At 40.8% G+C, this 21,386-nt stretch overlaps 1 protein-coding gene and 1 long non-coding RNA gene across 5 annotated transcripts in view; one reads left to right on the forward strand and one right to left on the reverse strand.

The window, feature by feature from the left end:
* LOC308589027 (uncharacterized protein) overlaps positions 1-20,338 on the reverse strand; it is a 159,142-nt gene extending 138,804 nt beyond the window's left edge. For all 3 annotated transcript variants that reach the window (XR_014009027.1, XR_014009028.1, XM_081197824.1), the window contains exons 1-2: positions 20,011-20,338; positions 16,417-16,459 (exon numbers count right to left, since the gene is read on the reverse strand). Coding sequence is in view for 1 of the 3 variants with exons in the window: in XM_081197824.1 (XP_081053950.1) it covers positions 16,417-16,459; positions 20,011-20,021 (54 nt within the window). In the remaining 2 variants the exon portion in view is untranslated. The remainder of the gene's footprint in view (positions 1-16,416; positions 16,460-20,010) is intronic.
* Positions 1,566-14,662, forward strand: LOC308589036. 2 transcript variants are annotated; one of them, XR_014009046.1, is made up of 4 exons: positions 1,566-1,761; positions 8,074-8,243; positions 9,836-9,977; positions 10,773-14,662. It is a non-coding gene; the product is annotated as an uncharacterized lncRNA (long non-coding RNA). The 2 variants fall into 2 exon arrangements; XR_014009047.1 differs by lacking the exon at positions 1,566-1,761 and adding an exon at positions 6,029-6,878.
* Positions 20,339-21,386: the final 1,048 nt, after the last annotated feature.

Raw genomic sequence — 21,386 nt, forward strand, 5'->3', positions numbered from 1 at the left:
CGTTCACAACCCGAGGTTCCACTGTATAGTAAGATAAACTTTCATGAACCGCATACACAAAAATACTTTGAGCACATGCAGTTGCACAACTCTTAGCAAAACACAAACAAAATTATTTTGGTAACCTTCAAAAGAAATTACTCTGAGCATGTGTAATTTCATATTTTAAACTCATTTCTCATTATTTTTGCTCACTTCCTAACTTGGGTCAGCCACCATCTCTTAGCCTGCCTCCCTCACATGGCTATTGTGAAGTTGTTTTATTTATTTAACTAATTTATAGATTGCTTCATAGTATAAAGCCATCAAAGCAGCATACAAATTAAAAACAGAATAAAACATACACAAGTTCCAGAAACAATATAACCATTTCAGCAAACGCTAAAAACAATGAAACAATTTCTTCATAAATACAATTGTTTCATCAGTCACTGGGAGCAGATCCACATCCAGTGTTTGAAACTCCCATTGTTCTAGGTGCATTTTACAACAGGGAATTTCATTAGTGTGAGCAGTTTCTGAGCTCTGGGCGCAGTACTACGCCTAAGATTTCAGATTAAAACTGCAGAGTGGAAGGAAAGGAGGACCTTTTCTTCCTCCCCACTTCGAGTTACTCTCTGAAGACTGGAGAAGAGACTCTCTTAAGAATATTAGGGGGGTGGGAAGGGGAAGGACTAGAGCATGTGAAAAGTGAACATAATATTTTAGCTGCAGTTCATTCATTTTCAGCTTTGCATTCTTGTTATAAAAAAGTGCACCTAGACATTCCGTTGTTGTGCCCATAGCCTAGGTTTAAGGTGCCATTTAGCTCCTAGCTTTCATATCTCAGTTTCTAACACTGTCCACATCATATATTTAAAGCATATGGAACATACATTTAAAGCACATGACTTCTCCTAAGGAATCCTGGGAAATGCAATTTGTTAAGGGTGCTGGAAACTGTAGTACTGTGATGCAGGAACTACAGATCCCAGAATTATTTGGGAGAAGCCATGTGCTTTAAATGTAAAATGGATCCAAAAGGGCTCGTATAATGATGTATCATACACATCAAATTTGGGTTCCCTTAACCAGAGTATTGTATTTTTGAACCATCCAGATCCATATTATTCTGGGTACCCCTGCAAATAAGCAAATTAAACACTCATCCCCTCAGCATGAACCTTTGTAAGTGTGGCTTTTGGTCATCATGCATTCAAGTGTCTGGCACAAAAACAGCACTTTTCAGTGGGGAAAAACACTTGGTCTTCTTGAACAGAAGAGTCTCCAGATTATCAAATTGCATGAGATGAGGTAGCCCAAGCTTACTTTGGGGTGCAAGAGCGTACAGATTTCCATTCCTTATTTAAGCACCTCGTACAGTTGTTTCAAACTTTTAAATGAGGAACTGGAATGCAGTTTCAGCCTCATCTCAAGGAGGGTGTTCAATCAGTTTCAGCTCTGTACCAAAATATGTTGGTGAGTGACAATAGCCCTATTCAGATGTTTCACTTATGTGTTAGAGCAGTGTGTCAGGCAAGCTGAACTGAGTAGCATTGCACATAACCAGCAGCCCCAACCTGGCATCTGTGCATGCGTCGTGAATGCTTGCAGAGGCAGAGCCTTTGCATGTAAAGCAGGGAACCAGATTGCACGAAAGCCTTTGCAAGTACAGGTGAACCTACAGAGGCTCCTTTCCTGCAGATATTCATGGTGAACATACAAGTGCCAGGTGCGAATAGCGCATGACAGGGGAATGGCTCCTCAGAGATGGTCTGACATGTGAGTAAGACTAAATACGGCTATTAACAGCCTCTTTTAGGAAGTGTCTGATGAGCTAAATAGAGGGTTTTCAAATGAGTCACAAAGCTGCACAGATGACTTCTTCCTCCCTCACCACTAAAATGTGGAACCACTTGCAAGTAAGATAAGGTTTATAAGATGGCGGTTGTACAGCCATTAGCCATCAAATATTTATCGTGGCTTCCTTATTTGCACATGGATGTAAGCGGTGGGGAGGGGGAAATTGCACTTCCTGTAATTTTCGCTATACAATGAAACTCTCTGCTTCCCATTAAAATCTTCATCAGTAAAATGAATACTAGGTAGCAGTAGGGAATTAAAGCTTTCAAGATACTGTGTGGGAATTAATTGCACACAGCATTTAATACTAACTTGTAGTATCAACCTTCTACACTAGATGGCAAAATGGTGCCATTTTTCACTTCTTGTTTCTGTGCTACATTTTGGAATTTCTGTTTGTACACAATTCAGATTTCTTATTCATGGGCACATGGATGGCATTATTACAAAGTCTTAATTATGGGGTTTTTTTAAATAAAAAGCCCTCTTTCTATCATGTGCTCCTTTTAGACTTTGTAATGCCCATCACTTCACCTTCTTAAATATATATCAGAAATGTGATTGTTCCATCAAACATTAATGGACACCATTTAGTACTTGAAATGCTTTGAAAAGGGCTTGGCCCAAGTTCTTAGGCTGAAATCCAAGGGTAAAACCTTAATTGGCTTTTGATATTATGGTCTTCTCAGTACTTGGAAAAAATGGTTCCTCCAATTTATCATACCTATTCCCCACCCTCTTTCCCCCTACTACTCATTGGAGGAAAATAATTATAATTTCGCTTTAGGCAACATATCAGACTTCATGAATTGAATTCATTCTAAACGTAGATCACCTGTGCCCATAAATACCTGCTGAGCATCTATTCCTCCGCAACCACTCCCACCCCCCATTGCATCTGACTCTTATTGCATCCTCCAGGTCCCTACCTGCCCTCCCCGTTACCTCATTTCTAACTCTCAGCAAGCTGAAAACCCTGGAAAATCTGGCTCTTTGGTTCATTATAATTTTATTATCAATATGATGGGGTCCCCCCCTTTTGTATCCTGCCTGATGTTGCATAACCCATTGGAGGACCAGACACAAATAAGTGTAATTTCAGAAGCACTGTTTTGAAATGTTTAAGGCTAGGGCTACGAATTATACAACTGGCCCCTGTAGTGGTCCCTTTCACAGTGATGTGATCTGCAAGAATCAGGTAATACTTGCCTCTGATGCCCCAAGTTAGCAGTTCAAGTTGAAGACACAGCTACAAGGGTGACCTGTGTGTGGAGTGGGCAACTCTGTCCAGGGCTCTGCAGTGTATTTTTGAATATCATATGCACATAGAATTATGGATAGGCACCTTTCATTGCTTGTCCCCACCACTGGCAAAAAAATATTTATTTAGGAGTATTTCTATATTCTAAATAGTTCAGTATTTAGTTCTTAATTCGTGCAGATAATTAAGCTGGCTTGAATAACGGCAGTCACATATGACATTGGCTGAAATGACCGACAGAATTCGTGAACAGGGGAAAGAGACGGCGGATGAAGACTGGAAGAAATTTAAAGCTTATCTTAAGAAATACTATAAAATTAATGAATGCTAAAATGTTGAGGTTCTTAGTAAGAAAAGGAGATTACAGCGACAAAAGATTAAGCAAAAGAAAAGAATAAATAAGGAACTAAATTTGAAAAAAAATTAATTTAGGACTTGCTGAAACACTATTCGGAATTGGGATGTAGAAAGGGGAGGTTTGGGGGAGTCAGAGAAATGAGGTTTATGAAAAAAGGAAATGAATTTATACATGTTTGTTTTGTCTTTTTACCTGTTTGTATTGTCTATAAAAATTCTGTAAAATCAATAAAAAATCCTATAAAAAAAAGAATAACGGCAGTCACTAATTTCTCTCACACAGTAAGCACCATTCTTTCCATGCCAGAGTCAAGACACAGGAAGAAAGGAGATAGAGGCATTCAAACCCAACTTCTTAAAACTTCCTACATACCATGGTAGTAATACACCATTATTCCCCATGGCCCATTTAGAATGGGAAAAGCAGCTTTTGGAAGCAGCAGGGGAGTGGAGGGAGTGGGTTATTCTGCTTAGTCCTTTCCCTGCCTCCAAATCACACTTCCCCAGTGGCTACCCCTGCCCCAGCTACTCTAATGCTGCAGCTGGTGCAGAATATGTCAGTCCACCTTGTACTAAAATTGAGATATTAGAACTTTACAACACTAGATCTATGTATATAAACTGTACTAGCTTCTAGGCGTCATTAAAGTTCTGATCTTGATTTTGGAGATTGTAAGTAGTCTAGACCTATTCCTATAAGAATCCCTCCACATCTTTTGGAAAGGTCCTGATACATATTTTTTGCTTAAAGAAGTGTGGCCCTGGACTTCCAGCCCAAAGTCCTGTTCTGACAGCATCACCACTGAAAGATGGCAAAAAACACACACACACACACACACACACACACACACACACACACACACACAACAAAAACCCTGCTGCAGCTGTGTCAGCACACAGGAAGAGCTTTGCAACTCTCTCTTTAAAATCAAATGAGCCTTGATCAGGACTGCTTCCATAGATCAAAAGTTACTCCTTGCAACTGCCTGAGATCATCATTATGGGCAGCATATACTCTGCTTCAACTCTGCTGCTTAAATAATTTTAGCTCCCTCTGTATAAACCAACTTACGATCCCAGTGAAAAAACAGCCATGGCCCATGAAACAAGTAGGAATGGATAATCAATTTTTATCACTTGTATTATGAGTAGGACCCATAGCTTTGGGTGAGTTATTATAGTTTCTCCGCTAGGAATGGATGTGTATAGATGTTTAATCTCTCTTCCATTGCTACGTATCAGCCCAGATGGACAGGAAAAGAAAGCAATGTTAGCTCATACTGCAGCTTGTGCTTTACCCTTTGACCTTTAACCAGAGGTGCCAACTTGAATAAAATATTGGGGGTGGGGCAAGGTAAGCCCTGCCCCGCATAATTGATCACAAGACACAGTGCACACACACCATTTGAATGACGATGCTCATCACTTTTGTGGGGGCTTGGTCCCTAGGAGTTGGCTCCTGTGACTTTAACCATGGCATTCTACTTTGCTAGGTATTCACCTCCATCTTCACTGCTTTCCAAATAAAGTTAGATCAGCTTAAGTATCAGGCCTTCTCAGTCAACACATGTCCTGACTCCACCCCAAGTCTCTAGGTGCTTCCTTTTTCACAGACTGAGAGATAGTTTCTTACATTAACACTTCAACACATGGCAGGAAGATCTAAACAAATCTATAAAGGGTTATGAGAGTCAGCATAATTGTTTTTCCATCTCAAAAACTTCTTTTCACCTACCCCCCCCCCCCGGATATACTGAGCTCCTCCCCAGCCACCCCACCCCACTGCTTCATTTCTGCTGCTGCCTTAGCCCAGTAAATCCCCATCCTTTCCTTTCTAACATGTGATAATACAAGAGAGCCAAAGGAACTCTGAAACAAAAACATGATTCACTGGAAAACCTTGTCTGCCCAATTTGGAAATTAATTTAAAGTGACTTAGCTAAACCCACAAGGGAAGTCAGTAGCACAGTAGAAGTCAGTTGCCACACTCATGTTTTGCTACTGCAGGATACCAACCCTGATGTACATAATACATACTCTAGTCCTTTTATGAACTCCAGTAGGACTGAGTGCAAACTCAGTTGCCTCCTTCCCATGAATCTTCTAATCTTGGTTCTTTTCTGCTAGGCATTCATTTTTATTCAGTGCCTTCCTGAGTGATTTTATGGTCCTAGGTTAATGCCGCTCAGCATCATGGAAGTACTGAACCATAGGGCTTCTCCAGTTGCTAGAATGGATGCTCATTTTTTATTTAAAACTACATGGGTAAAAAAACACAGCTTCCTAGACTACCATACTTCAAAATTTCACATTTTTCAGTGGTAAAGCATACACATTCTTTCATTCACCTAAATGCAGAAATCTCCCTTCATTTCAAAGAGCATTGCAGACTTTCTCTCACTTGGAGCCTCTCTGTAGCCTGCATTACTGTCATTTATTTTATTTTGTGAAAGTCCTTCACTGTGCAGCCCCACCCCATGCTTCAGAGAGCAAGACGTCAGAAAAGAGGAACAGAATGTAATGTACTCTAGAGAAGTGCACTTACCAATTATATTTATTCAGCTGCATGGGGAAATCTCAGCAGTTCAGAGCAAATGTTCACTGAGGTGAGTAACTCTGCAAACCAGTTTAGCTGGTGGGTCACAGGGGAGTTCCAAGCATCAAGAGTATGCTGTGCCTATAATATTCAACTGAACATTATTATTGGCCAATGAATGGGCTTAAACCCCCTAAGTATGATGAGTCTTTCTAGGAGAAAACTGGACACGAGCCATAGCCTTCTTAAGTCAGGACAAGCCCTCTATAAACCACACAAGAATGGATATTATGGTGGGAGGATAATTGTGGTGAATAGCATACTGTGTATTTATTAGAGCTGAGCCAAAATTCAGCAGGTGACATTTTTCTTGGAATATGTTAAAGATTTTTCTTTTTCTTCACCCAATAGATAAAGGCCACTTTCTGCACATGCTCCAAACTCAAAAATCTGTTCAAGCAAGTAACATGTAGCTAGCGGAATTACATTTACTTACTTCATCTATGCATGTAATTCTTGTCTTCCCCTTCCCACTCTATAAAAATCTTTGTATTTTGGCATTTGGCTTTCTAAGTTTTAGAAGGTAATTTTATGCAATTTATCACTAGAATCTTCCCCATGTTCTTAGAACTGCATGGATGTAAAGAAGAGTTTGGATTTGATATCCTGCTTTATCGCTACCCGAAGGAGTCTCAAAGCGGCTAACATTCTCCTTTCCCTTCCTCCCCCACAACAAACACTCTGTGAGGTGAGTGGGGCTGAGAGACTTCAGAGAAGTGTGACTAGCCCAAGGTCACCCAGCAGCTGCATGTGGAGGAGCAGGGAAGCGAACCCAGTTCACCAGATTACGAGTCCACAGCTCTTAACCACTACACCACATTGGTAAAAGATACCCCTGCATTATAGGGATATTTCCTAAGATTTTGCTACACTCTGCCTTCTGAGCTTTGGGAGAGTAAAACCCAAAGCTTCTCTCTTTCCTTACTTTTTTCTTAGGACTGGGCTGAGAAGAGGAGTCCTGGTCAATAGGGCAGTTTAGGCTATGGCAGGAGGTTCATCCCATCTAGGAGCAGCCTATTGTAAAAAAAAAAATACTTTGAGAGGGGGGATACTTATACCAAAAAAGGGTTTGACATTCATGAAAAGTCCCTCTCTGGGCCATTATTAAAGTAAGCCAAACTAATAATAATGTCTATAATATTTCTTGAGTTAACAACATCAGAGCAGGGATAGGTTTACAGTAAAAATCAAATATCTTCCCTACACACAAATGCTATATAACTAGAGCCAAGATTGTGAGTAACTTTGTAATGGAATTTGCTCCCACATGATTTTGTGATGGCCACCAGCAGCGATAGCTTTAAAAGAGGATTAGACAAATTCATGGCGGGTAAGGCTATTAATAGCTACAAGGCACAATGGCTACACTCCACCTCCACTGTTGGTGGTAGTATGCCTCTGAATGCCAGTTGCTGCAAATCACAAGTGGGGAGAAGGCTGCTTTTTTAAAAAGCTCATGTTCTGCTTGTAGGCTTCCCATGGCCATCTGATTGGCCACTCTGATGCTGACCTTGATCCATCAGGGATCTGCTTATGTTCCTAGACCCAGTCTCTCTCCTACATACGCTCTCCGCCTCTGGATACCTTGGCTGTTGTTTGTGCTGGGCTGGCTGCTGCTCAGCCTTTCATTTTTAGTCATTGCCTTCCTTTTCTTCTCTATCTTGCCCATTGACTTTTCAGGATAATTTGTGGAATTTGTCGCCACAAGATGTGGTTGCTGCCTCTACCTTTGACAGCTTTAAGAGAGAATTAGACAAATACACGGCCCGTCTATCAGCTCAGCAAGTAGTCAGGATGGCTGCATGTACCTTCTGGTTTCTGCAGCCTATGTTTCTAAACACCACTTGCTAGGGAACATGCCCTGCTCGTGGGCTTTCCACTTGTATCTAAATGGCAGTGGTCACTGTGGGAAAGAGGATGCTGGACTCAATGGGCCTTTGGCCCGTCGCAGCAGTGCTCTTCTTTCTCCTGCTTTTGCTTCCATAAGCTTCTTTCTTATGCTTTTTTCTTCCCTCAGCCATCTCCAACAGTCACAACTGCCGTTCTCTTTAAAATGGTTCAACATTCCTCCTCTGTGTCTGGCGTGCCCTCCTCTAAGTCAGGGAAAAGTTCCTGTTGTGTCATCACCCTGACCAGGGCATTGCAACTGGCCTCAAGCGCATGAACTGGTGCTGTGTTTTTACCATGGTGAGTTGTCAAAAGCCATTTCCCCACAGCATTTTCATTACCCACACGTTGAAGAACAATATTTTCACAGGCTTGGAAAAATAGTAATTTGAAGACTGCTCACGTGCAAAGCTTCCTACATTTTTTTTTAATATATATATAAAGATTTCACACCATTGCAAGCAGGGCCATCACCCAATTAAGAAATCTTGGTCAATTAATCAAATGAATTTAAAGTGATTAATTAATCAAATTTATATAAATTAGCATATGACTTAAAGCAATAGGTATTAAGAAAAAGGCAGACTTTCATTGTTTTCAGATGATGCATGCATGTGTCACCACAGTCACCATCTCAAAAGAAGCATTTGCTCCTGTGGGAGAGAGAAGAGGGAATGCTTTTTCTAAGGAAGCACCTGCCATCTGCAGTTTTTTAAGTACTTGTCTTAATTAACATTTTAAAATGTGCTTTCTGATTAATTTAAGGTTTTGCTGTTGAAGTGTAAAGCCCTGAACAGCCTGGGATCTGCTTCCCTGTGAGACCTCCTTTTCCAAGATCATCATGTTCAAGCCTTTAGGTCATCAAGCGAGGTCCTCTTGTGGGTGCCACATGCCCTGGAAGTTTGCTTATTTTAGTACCAGTGGAAGAGTCTTTAGTGCTGAAGGACAGGAGGGGGGAGTATTATCCCATCTCCAAAAGAATTGATCCCTATTCTGAGTCCATCTCCCTGCTGACCAGGAGAACCTTTGTATTGTCTGCTTTATTGTCTCCATTTGCTAGCCCTCATCCAACTCATAATGGCTTTCTTAGTATTAGATGAAAAGGAGTAGAAGTGTAGCAACCACCCATTATTGACAACCTATCTGCTGGTAAATTTGTATGGTTAACTTCTTCGTGTCTCCTGTCTGCTCCAATCAGCAGAAGGCTTGACACACCTTTCATGTTGATCTGTCCCAGCAGTGTGGTGGCAAATTTTGAAATGCAAGGTCCCTTCATGACAGTCACACCATGCTGCCTCACACCCATGTCTGAGATTATACGCTTTAACTTCCAGAACGAAAGTTTTCCCTAAAGCTTCCTGACAGTGTTGTTTTGTGATTTTTAAAGATTTCTCAGCACCTTACCGATCTACTCCCCAGAAAGCTGAACATCACAGTTAAAGCAAAAGTCATATTATATGATTGACAAATCAATACAGCATTTATAATCTATAAAAAAAATATTAACAACATAACCAAAAAATAAACTAAGCACTGTTAAGGTCATACACACACTCTCCACACCCCCATGACTCATAAGCTTTCACTCTGTTCAGCTCATTAGAACAAACATACAGTGGTACCTCAGGTTAAGTACTTAATTCGTTCCAGAGGTCTGTACTTAACCTGAAACTGTTCTTAACCTGAACCACCACTTTAGCTAATGGGGCCTCCTGCTGCTGCTGCGCCGCCAGAGCACGATTTCTGTTCTCATCCTGAAGCAAAGTTCTTAACCTAAAGCACTATTTCTGGGTTAGTGGAGTCTGTAACCTGAAGTGTATGTAACCTGAAGCGTATGTAACCCGAGGTACCACTGTACACATAATGCCCATGGCAACAACTCCCTTCTAAAGGTTCCTTGGGCAAGACAAGTGGAAAAACCATTGCCTGAAGGCCAACTGAGTCTGCCTCCCCTCACATAGGAAGCTGACCCTGCTGGAACCTGGCTGCCAAAAAAGGGGTCCATGGCACCACTACTTCCACCTGGGTCCCTAGGTGACTATACCCATGATCTATCCTTCTTTTTAAAAAGTGTTGTGATGTTTGACTGTGTTCTGCCTTGGTATTCTACACAGACACATTTGAAATGGCTGTAGACATGCCAACATTTATGCTTTACTCATTTCTGTCTTACGTTCAGAAGTTCTTCCCTTACAATGGGGTGGATCCTTTTTGCCAGCAGTGACCCTTGCAAGACAATTACTTAAGTTGCTTGGGGAGGGGAACTTTTAGCAGACAAATGCAGACAGTGGAAAGCCTAAGCAACCTCTTTCCACTGGTCTTTAACTCCCCTATCACAGTCTTCCAAGACTGCTTTAAATTAAACAAACAAACACTGAGGTCTGAGGAAAAAAGATCCTGAACTCTGTCACATCTGGTTTAGCCTTTCAAAGACTGGTGTGTGTGTGTGTGTGTGTGTGTGTGTGTGTGTGTAAGGAATGGAAATTGACTGGCGAGGCATGGGTAAATAAAGTTAGCCTCTGCTGCTGTGACATTGATTCAGATTTTGGCAGGATAGGTAGATTTAGTTCAAAGAGAAATCAGAGAATAGTCAAGAATTGTTTCAATATACATTCCAGGAACAAAAAGAGGCTATGCATTTGACCCTAGGCAGTTGCCATTTCAGGATGGCTATTTTTACAGCTAAGATGGCTATAAAAGTTTCATACACTATTTTTCAATGTCACACCCACACCCCTCTTTTTCCTGCCCATTGGAAAGGTTTAGAACAGGAGCACCTGCGCTTGTATTATTTTCTTTGTGATATATATTCTTGTTTTCCTTCATCAGATTCACCATATAAGCGGCAAACTAAAAAGGATGAAGCTCAAGGAATACAACATATGTTTTCCATTTCCCATGCAAAACTATTTCTCCATCTGATTTATTACCCACCTGAACAAAATTATGTTTTTATTCCATGTTTATTTCAATTTCCTCAGCATCTCCCATGTCTGGGGTGGGTATGGGACAAGGAATGTAAACTGCCAATGATGTTGGACAAAGAAATCAGCTTTGAAATACAAATTTACAGCAAATCCAGGTTCTCTCCATGCATACAAATGAAAAATGCTGCTGCAATAATTTCTAAACTAGCAAATGCAAGGTAATCCTGGGAAGAGTGGTCTTCAATCTCCTCCAGACATCTTTCACTGAATGCTGGGACTGTAGGATAAATCCACTGACAGCTATAAAACACTGCCGTGGCAGAAAAACCTGCATATATTTGGTTGTAGCATGTGCATACTGTAGTTCTTTCTGGGACACCCAGAAGCACCATTGGGACCACAGTAAGATGCTTCCTTGGCCGTCTTTGAAAATCATGGTTATTTGCTGGATGAACCTACTTGCCCACCATAGAAGTGATCACAAGAGCTAATAATACTCTATATACTGTGAAGCAAATTAATTACCATGCTTGAATGGGCAAGTAAAGAATCGTAAGGCTTACTTGTGGGATCATAATGAAAACTGCATAGCCTGTGCCTTAGAAAAAGGGGCTCGCATCCAACCTGTTCTACAAATCTGGGCAAAGACAGGTGAACCTATTATGTAAGCCTGGCTGAGTAGTCTTAGCAAGGCTAATCTGCCACTGAAAGATGTGTTCCTATTTAGGTAGTACCAGAATTTGCCAAAGTAAGCAAGCTGTGTTCTATAAATGGTCTAGTTCAAAAGGGTCCTGATTCTGAACAGCATCTTTAGGGAATAGTGAGGATAGAACAACAACAACAAGTTTTGCCACCCTTCTGTAAACCAACCAAAGTAGTGTACTGCAAATAAATACAATCAAAACAACAGCATTATAAACACTGTAAAATCAGCAGAGCATCATGAAGTACATTACAAGCAGCAATACTAGGAAAAATGCAAAAGGCGAAATTAAAAAGATGTGCCATCACATATTTGGTAAAAGCAGAGATAGTAGGGAGTTGGACCGACCATAGCTCTGAAAGCAGCACATTCCACCATCATGCATGGCCATCAAACAGGCCTCTGTAAGTGATGGTATCTTCAAAAAGTCTTCTTCATCCATATTATAATACATTTATGGCTAGGGTGCATATAATGTAACATTTTACCATGGAGGAGATATTTGGTTTGATTTGGATCTCAGTATGAACCTACCCATTTCACACTTTCTGAAATGGCATGTGAACCAAAGCACAGCTATCCTTTAAAATTCACACTTCTCCAATTTTTGTGATGCAGTTCTCCAAGCAAATAATGTGCACAAAAATGCATATATTACAAGAAACTGCTTCAAAATGTGTATGTTAGGAGAAATTTGTACTAAAAGGCTGACTGGAAATTTGAAAACTCATGCACAAAAGTGAAGAACTTGAAAATGGAAAAATAAGAAGCAGCGAGAAGCCAGAATGACATATCCATCAATTTCTCATCCATCAGTTTCTCATCCATCCTTCCTTGGCTCATATAAACAAAAGAAAATGCACACTGCTACTTGTTCATTTCCTAGAGCATTTTTAGGCATGCCTATCAAATGAGATCTATATCCTTGGTACTAGAGATGTCAATCATAGTGGGAAGTGCAAATGCTTATTTCTTCCTCTATACTTTTTGAAATCATACCTCTGGATTAAAAACATCACATCAAAACTAGTAGCTTGTCCTGATAACATCTAAGCAAATTCATCCTGCATCTCTCCAAGAGAAGAGGAATCTACCTAGCCAGAAGATTATAGAAAGTAGAGGATATGAACCTGCCCAAATATACAATATTACTTTTCAAAATCACAACCTCCCACTCTCTCACTGCATGCTGAACAGCCTTGCATATGTTTTGCTATAGCAGAATGGGCAATGTAAAAATCAAAAAGAACATTAGAGCGCATGTGTTGGACTGCACCATCTAGTTCAGCATTCTATAAGCAACAATGGCCAGACATATGCCCAAGCATGAAGGCAACAGCTCATTCACTGTCTGTTCCCAGCGTGATCATGGCTAATAGCTATCTTCCATGAACCCATTTGATCCTTTTGAAAATAATATTTACTCCTTCATTAGGGTCCTTGAAGTTTGCATTATGACCTAATGAAGCATCTTGGTCGGCTTTCCTGCTTGCATGTTAATGGACAAACCAGCTACTTATCTGTGATTTAGTAACCAAATAAGGCTGCAATCCTAACCCTATTTACCTGGAAGCAAGCCCCTTTCAATTCAATACAACTTAAATCTGAGTAGATATATTAGGGAACCTCCAGCCCACAGATCTGATTAGGCCCACCAGGCACCCCCATTTGGTCCATAAGGCTGTTTCGGCCAAGCCACATGCACATGCCCTCCACCTGATGCCATATATGATGTCAGGTGTGGGGCAGGTAAATATATGGTTGTGCCAAAAAGGGAGCTGCAGGCGCTGCCTATCGGCTGGTTGGTAACACTTGCAAAACTCTGTGTTGTATGTGGCACTTGGAAGCCCCAATAATCAGTTGATTGCTGGGGCTTCAAAGCTCTTCCTCTCTGCAAGCACCAATTGCCAGGTGACTGTTGGGACCTCAAAGTGCCCTGCACAGCTCTCTGCAAAATCAGCTGCTTCTCAGTGCTCACAGAAAGCTATGTCTGATACTACCCAATGTGAAAGTCTCTTGGCTTATGATGTCTTCAGCAATGTTCATGTGCCAGCAAATTTCAAATGTCACATTTCAGAAAATCTGCAGTAATAAAGTCCCATGTGAGGACTAAGCATGTGAATTGGGTTGAAGACGAAGAGGGAAATAAACTCTTATACAGACAATGGTACATAGCCTACAGATTTCCAGAGGTCTGTAGAAGAGGCAATGCAGAAGATTAAGGTGCCTCAAATCTACAGCAGCCCACAGTATACAGAATGCATACTGCCTTTTCTAAAAGATGAACACACTTGTCATTTAGCTTTTCTTTTACTCTTGTGTGAGCAAATACAAACTTCACACTTTTTACGAAGTGTTAGCAACACTATGTGGGATCTTGAAACAATCATAAGCATGCTGCCACAGAAACTGAAGACAATATAATAAGTTACAGTAGATGGTGCTAGACAGGTGCAAAAGATTCAAGACAGTCATTTGAGGATACCTGCAAGATTTGCCCTTAAGCTAAGCGGTTTAGAAAATGTGCAATTTAGATTTATCTGTTCAGGAGGGAGATTCAGATAAAACAGTTGAGCTGGTGAGATGATTAAAGACAAACCCCTATATTTAGATAATGCTCAGATTATTACCTTATCTGACACAATGAAGGGTACAAGCCCCAACCCCACAAAGCTCAACGCTGTAGGTGTAAGTATAGGTGAAAATGACATGCATAAAAGATGCTGATTCAAGATTCAAGTCAATCCTCCATTGTGGTCCCTTTGTTTAGCACTGGGAGGTGAGGGACAATAAATTGTCCCGTTTATTGACACGTATCAAGCTTTTCCTATTTTCAAAACACAGTAGCTCGAATAATTCCAGTAAGGAAAAAGCCCCACATCAGTGTAAATTCTCTTGTCAGTTTAATGTGGATTTATAAAGTATTTTAGAATGCATGCTAGAGACTGGAAAGAGCTTAAAGGCTCTTCTGGAGTCACAGGTATTGCATTTTAAAGTATACATCAGAATTTACTATATCATCTTTCAGCAATTTGCATCATCACGCCAGGAGTATGGATCTCTGTATATTAAAGAGAGACATGAAAATACCCAGGTTTATTGAGGATTATTTTGTTATGACAATAAAGTCTCTTATCACCTTAAAAGTACATCTTTTCTCTGGGTTAAAACATGTCTTCTGTTACAAATCCAGATGAGCATGTGTCATAATGGCAAGATTAACTGAATGCTGCATCTAATGAACCTTACTGTTTACATTCGGCAGCATCCAGCAAAGGCACATACTGCAGGGACACTGTAGAAAATGCTCTTTAAACCTTCAAAAGTTGATAATTGTTTTGAAAGAACCAATCCAGGTGCCGACCTGAAGAAGGTGTCATCAGATGGCCCATAGTCTGCCAATCGAAAAAATGTAAAGGCTAAAGCCCTCAAATGGACTTTTTTGTGTGGCCACTTTGAAACAAACTGTGTTCTGCAGGTGGACAGTTGCTCCACTACAATGAAATATAATGACAAAGCGAGGTCTGAAGCTTCCAAATGATATTTATTTCCATTTATCTGCAAACCTGGGGCTGGTTTATTGATTTAGCATCTCTACAACTGATCCTTCTTCAAATGATTCCAGGGCAAGAACTTTAAAACAACCATTAATAATTTTTCTAAAGGCTAAGTAACAGGAATGGGGAACCCAGGTGTCGCTGGACTACAACTCCCATCATCCTGATCCTGAGCTGCTGGTGCTACTGGGAGTTGGAATCCAACCCCTGGAGAGTCTTGGGTCCCCTCCCCCAGGGAGGGGCTAAAACATCAATAAGACTCTACAAGGCAGCAGGTGAACAAATAAAGCAAGTTATTCCAATCAGCTTCAAACCTCATCCCGCAGAAAGCCTAGACAAAGGCAGCATGCCGTTTCAGCATTACCTTGCTTTTTGTCTGGTCTGGTGTAGCTGTGCATTGTGTATGAAAATCTGCTATTTCTGGTGCTCCCATATTAACATAATGTTATGTTTTTAGGTGTTGCAAGTGCAGTAGGTCTTTATCTAAAGAGATGTGAGTCTGCTTGGTTTCCTTTAATCTTTTAAGCATTGTGGAATTGCATATCACAATCTCATCTGTACTTAAACGAGCAAGAACAGCATGTAGAGACTATTGAGCTTCATGTATCAAATTCTCAGGGTTATACAATCCTGCAAAGTGTAACCAAGCAAAAAACACAACGCCAATAAGCCAGGCCAAGAGAAGGGACAAAGAGTTGCTCTACCATATGTTTGCGTGATTTCTATGAAGTACTAAGGCAGAGAGAGAAATTTGCTTCTGTTCAAATCGATACACTTTAGAATGTGGCAATACCACATCCACAAAGATGCCTACAGATTATGGTGGTAGAAGATGGAACACTTTCCAGTTTCAATAAGTACTGTTAAAGAGCAGAAACTAAATCACAATGGATTGGCATAATAAAACTACAGTGCTAAATGTTTCGCCATATTTGCCCAGCAGGAGGCTCTCTTGCTACACGCTACATGAGGCAATTCTCCTCCCGGACTAAGGCACTCAGTCATAATCAGGAAGTAGAAGGCAAGAATGTGACGATCACGCTAGCACTCAGGATGACATGGTATTAGAGGCAGTGAATCGTTTTTTTCCAGCCTAGACGAATTGCTCAGGATCATTTAGTCCTCTAACACCAACTCATTTACCAATTCACAAGTTATCCAATAAGAGAGAGGAAAGCTCTTCCTTTAAAATCTTTACACAAATCCCTTCGTCCCAACTCAGAATTCATAAAGGTACCGAAACAGAAATCAAAAGCCAGAAACAAAAGTAGCATAATTGTACTCACTATAATGCTGTGCAAAAATTTTCTTCTGTGTTGGTTTTTCCCCCTGTTAATGAGAGAAGAAAATGCATTAAAAAGTAAAAGGTAAGGTAAAGGACCTTTACCTAAACTGCATTAGAAACTGATTAAAGGAGGAGAAAGTGTCAGTGAAATTCTCATCGGGTTAGGGTGGGTATTGCTATAAGTACTTTAGCTTTGAGGTGGCTAAATGGTTTAGTGAGTGCCTTTATTTCATTCTTCAAGTCATCTCTCCAGAGATCTGCATTCTGAGATCTTCCCAAATGCCTGCTGTTTCTGAGAGGCTGCCTTCCACACACCAGACAGCTGGTTGTTTTATTGTGAAATGTTTACTTTTAAAGAAATAAGTAAAAAAACAAAGAAAGGGTAAAAGATATAATTTAATCTGTTCAAAGACCAGTTTAATCTAACACATTGTACTCAGACGTAAATCCCATTGAATTGAATGGTGATTACTCCCAGGTAAGTGGGTGTAGGATTGCAGTCTAAAACTGCTCTGTATAGTGGTACCTCGGGTTAAGTACTTAATTCATTCCGGAGGTCCATTCTTAACCTGAAACTGCTCTTAACCTGAAGCACCACTTTAGCTAATGGGGCCTCCTGCTGCCACTGCGCTGCCGGAGCACGATTTCTGTTCTCATCCTGAAGCAAAGTTCTTAACCTGAAGCACTATTTCTGGGTTAGCGGAGTCTGTAACCTGAAGCATATGTAACCTGAAGCATATGTAACCTGAGGTACCACTGTACTTAGTATCTGTGTATTGGCTGAGCAAAAATGATTTATACATGTTCCCCACTTATTTGTTTTAATCCCCATAGCTTCAATCCACAAATGCTTACATCAGTGCTTATCACTAAACTTATGACAGCTCTTGGGGACAGCAAGGAAGACTGGGTTGAATGCCTCTGTCTCCCAAGCAGTTTGTTGACTTTGTTCTGAAGATACGTGCAGACCAGCATGGATTACGGTGTGTGCAATTCTATGTAATGGGTGCAGGATTTATTTTCTACACAGTACCACACATCTCTTTTTGTGTGTGTGCATCCAGCAAGGCGATCTGTATCTTGAATGCGGCTTCTGCATACAGATTGCCCTTGCAGGGCTGGGCTGCATGGTCTATCGGTTTGGACTATAGGTTTCCCATAAAATCTGCATCTCTGGGCCAAATAAAACCACCTTAGATGTGGCCTGCATATATACCTGACTAGCACTGAGGCTTGCAAAAGAAAAATAAATTAAAGACATAGGTCCATTTTCTTGGAAGATGGCAAATCCAGCATATGGACATTTCCATCTTTATTTTCATGTGGTAAGGCATTTATACAAAATCATGACACTATCAGGGAAAACAGTATTTTTGAGACAGTTCCTGTATCATACAATGTCAGGGATTTTATTACAGGGACTACACCTCACCATGAAAGTGAGGTGGTGGAATCACAGTATAGACTACAACACCTCAAACTTAAATGCATAAATTTGTTCCTCCAAGTGGAGAGTGTAAGGGCTGTGTGACAAAGGACAAAGAGCTAGCTGACTTGGTCAATGGTATTACAAGGAACTTGAACACCACAGGCTTGGAAAGGAGGAGGAACCCTTCTCCTGAGCAACAACAAGCCCAGCAGCTGAGGAGTTAATACATTTCCTTCCCCAGGCCCTCCCACTGCCTTATCAGTTTTACAAACTTAACATACCCCTGCAGTGGTGCTGATGCCTCCCACCAATTGCATGAGAGAAACACAGCCTGTCTCTGTTTCCACAAGGTTCCTGAGTGGGAGGAAGGGACAAGTTGTTGCAAGGGCATCCTATTTCACTCCAAAGGTCTTTGATGCCTCATCTGATTCATTGTGAGCTTCCCAAAATGACTTGTATCAATTTAATCAAGTTTAACTTGCAAGGCATCCTCTAAGTCTAAAAGAATGCTTGGAAGTGAGGCTTGCTTAAGAGGCTGAACGTTCTGTTTCAGTGCCCTCACAAGACTATAGTACTCAGAGTTCTGTGAAGAGACACAGTCATGGGCATAGCTGGGGGAGGGGGGATGGAGGGGCAGCTGTCCCCTCTAAATCAATAAAAATACATAAAAATACATAGCAAACTGAGGTTCTGCTCCCCCAACAAAAGGCCTGCCCCCCCAAATCCTGGCTACGCACATGGACACAGTGACTATTAAACCAGTTGAAGTCTGCAGTGTAGATACATGTTGTTAACAGTCACCAAGAAACATAATCAGCAACCCCTAACGTGGGCAACCATATGGCAAGCTTAAAGGTACTAGTGCCGGGGTATCCAACATAATGTCCTCAAGATGTTGTTAGACTACAACTCCCATTAGCCCCAGCCAGCACTGCCAATGGTAAGGGGATGGTGGAAGTTGTAGTCCTACAACACCTGGCGCCTAAGGTGGAAGAAAAAGACTCTATAATGTACAGTTTTAGGCGGCAAACCTATATACACTTCCCTGGGTATAGGTCCAGCTGAACTCAAGAAGACTTACTTCTGAGTAGACATGTAGAGCAGTGTGCTGTTAAAGAACAGAAAAAGGTCAAGAACGTCAAGTGAGGATAATGCTAACAGTGGTGAGTGGTTTGCAAAAAGAGGAAGGCATAAGAGTACGCTGCAAACCTTAAATGCTACTTTTGGAGGCTCCTACATAGATAACAGAAATAGAAGTCTGAGAGAAAAGAAGAAGGTTCACATTTAGTTTCTGTTCTTCTCACACTCTGCAGATTTACAAGTCTGTAAAATATAGATAAGTGAAGAAAGTTACACTTAATGGCCACTGCTTCTCAACAGGGAAGATGGGCCTCATTCGGAAAAAATCAATCTGGGTTTCTTGGCCTTCTTTTCAGGCTTCTTTGAGCCTTGTGTCATATTTCCAGGGGGAAAAAATGTGTTTTCTTTACTTGAGGGCTCATTTTTTCCTTACAGGTGTCACTGCCATAATATGTGTAGGAAAGCTTTTAAAATAAAAGGGGAAAAAATCTGTAACTACCTTTAATTTCGAAGTGGCACTGGCAGGCATTGCTATCTAAGCTTTTGACGATAAAGCTTTGCTGAAACACACACATTCCTTTCCCAGTTTTTTGGGCGGTGGCAGTGGTAACTAGACTTTAAGGAGCAAGGCATTTGAGTAAAGGGTGTCAGGAAAATAAAGGGGGTGCAGGGCAGCATTTGACAAAATAGGTAGCTTCTTCCTAACAAATTATGTATAGAATAAGGAAAGACATAGGTTCTAGCTACCCAGAGACAAATTATAATATAACCTGCCTTTTATAAAGTGTCCATTTGCAATGAAAGGCTAATAGGTTGATACCTGACCATTGCTTAACAGACTGTACACTATTCTATTTCATTTCCTCATTTATTACAAATTATTTCTTTATTAATCCACCCTGAATCTATTTCCTCCCCCCTCGACCTGATTCAACAATAACAGAATACTTGTGTGGGCAGCATTATAGAGTCAGCAGCTGTGAACTTGAAAAGCAGAGAAGCTACTGATCCCTTCAGATCACAGCCCCTAATACAGTACTGTTTCTTAGCACAATATTCAACTTTTTGTTTAGGTCCGAGACCCACATGTAGCCCATACATGCCTTTGTGGACGTTTCTTAATATTTTACCAAAGGTTTATGTGGTAGCTGGCTGCTGTTGGGACCCACAAGAGGTAGGCCACAAGTCTAACTCACACATTTTAAGACTAGTGGGTTTGTTACCTCAGGGAGGCTCCTTTTGTATTCACTGCAGTGGAACATTCTGGGTATATGAAGCCACAACACACTCTCTCTCTGAGAGCTGTTTAGATCCAGGGAATTGCCTCCATCCCCTTGTGAGGTATTATGGGTTGGCTGCACACCTCTAGTACCTCTGAAGAGGAACCTACACAAGGAAGCTGTGTGGGCTAGTTCCTTTTCAGATATTGCAAACAGGTGTTCTCAGCTGGCTGCAGAAGAGAGTGTGCCCTGAGCCATAAAGGGCACTCTTCTTTTTGACCTAGGGGTTAACACTTGCATAATGCTACTCATTTCTTAGGTACGGTACCCTATATATCTCATGGGGTGTTTGTGCAGGAAGTTCCTATGCAGACAGGCCTTCAGTATATCCTTCAGTACCTGCGCTTTAGTCATTAACAAAACATCACGCTTCAAAGTCTTCCCTCTAAAAACAATCTCTGGGGAATGCCATGCTTCATCTGGTAATGAATACGTGAGCTTCCTCACTGCTTTCCCCAAAGAACTGCTGTTAAAAGATAAATGAATGGTAAAGAATGTTGACATTGGGACACAGATTACTCTTTGCACAACTATAGGAGGGCAGCAAGCGGGCATCAGAGCCTCCACAAAATCTTTGTACATGCTGATTTTCATATCAATCAATCATTTTATTTGACCGTCAGTCAGTAAAAAACATTTGTCAGTACACAGTTAAAAACTCCAGGAAGATTTTAGAACTTAATCAACACTAAAATGGGCTAAACAGATAGCCCCATAGATTTTCATATCAGAAACATATGTTTGCAACTTTTGTTCTTTTTCAGAATTAGGAAACTAACCAAATTCAAGTCCCTTTTGATGATGTGCAGATTTAAGCTATGTGCTGCTTAGGGGGGAAAATAACATGATATAAGGAATTAGACAAAATAAAGTCCTGACTGTTTCCCTCTCTAAGCCTCTATGCTGATTTTCATAAACCATCACATACATATAATGAAGCTATATATTACATCGGTACCTATTTTGCTACATTTGTTGCAATATATATATGGTTAAGAAAACTGCATGGGTATGTGTGGGTGGGTGTCTAGTAGGCAGCTAGGGGGAGAAAATAAAAAATATTTATACTAGTATAGTAATTCTTAAACAGTCATTACATAGAAGAAAACACAGCCAGAATATGATGTTCCCTCTTCTGTGTCAGTAGTATGACCTAACATTTTTCATGTGTTGAAAGATTTC

The sequence above is a fragment of the Podarcis bocagei genome (genome assembly GCF_964188305.1).
Source record: "Podarcis bocagei genome assembly, chromosome: 6".
NCBI lineage: Eukaryota > Metazoa > Chordata > Lepidosauria > Squamata > Lacertidae > Podarcis > Podarcis bocagei.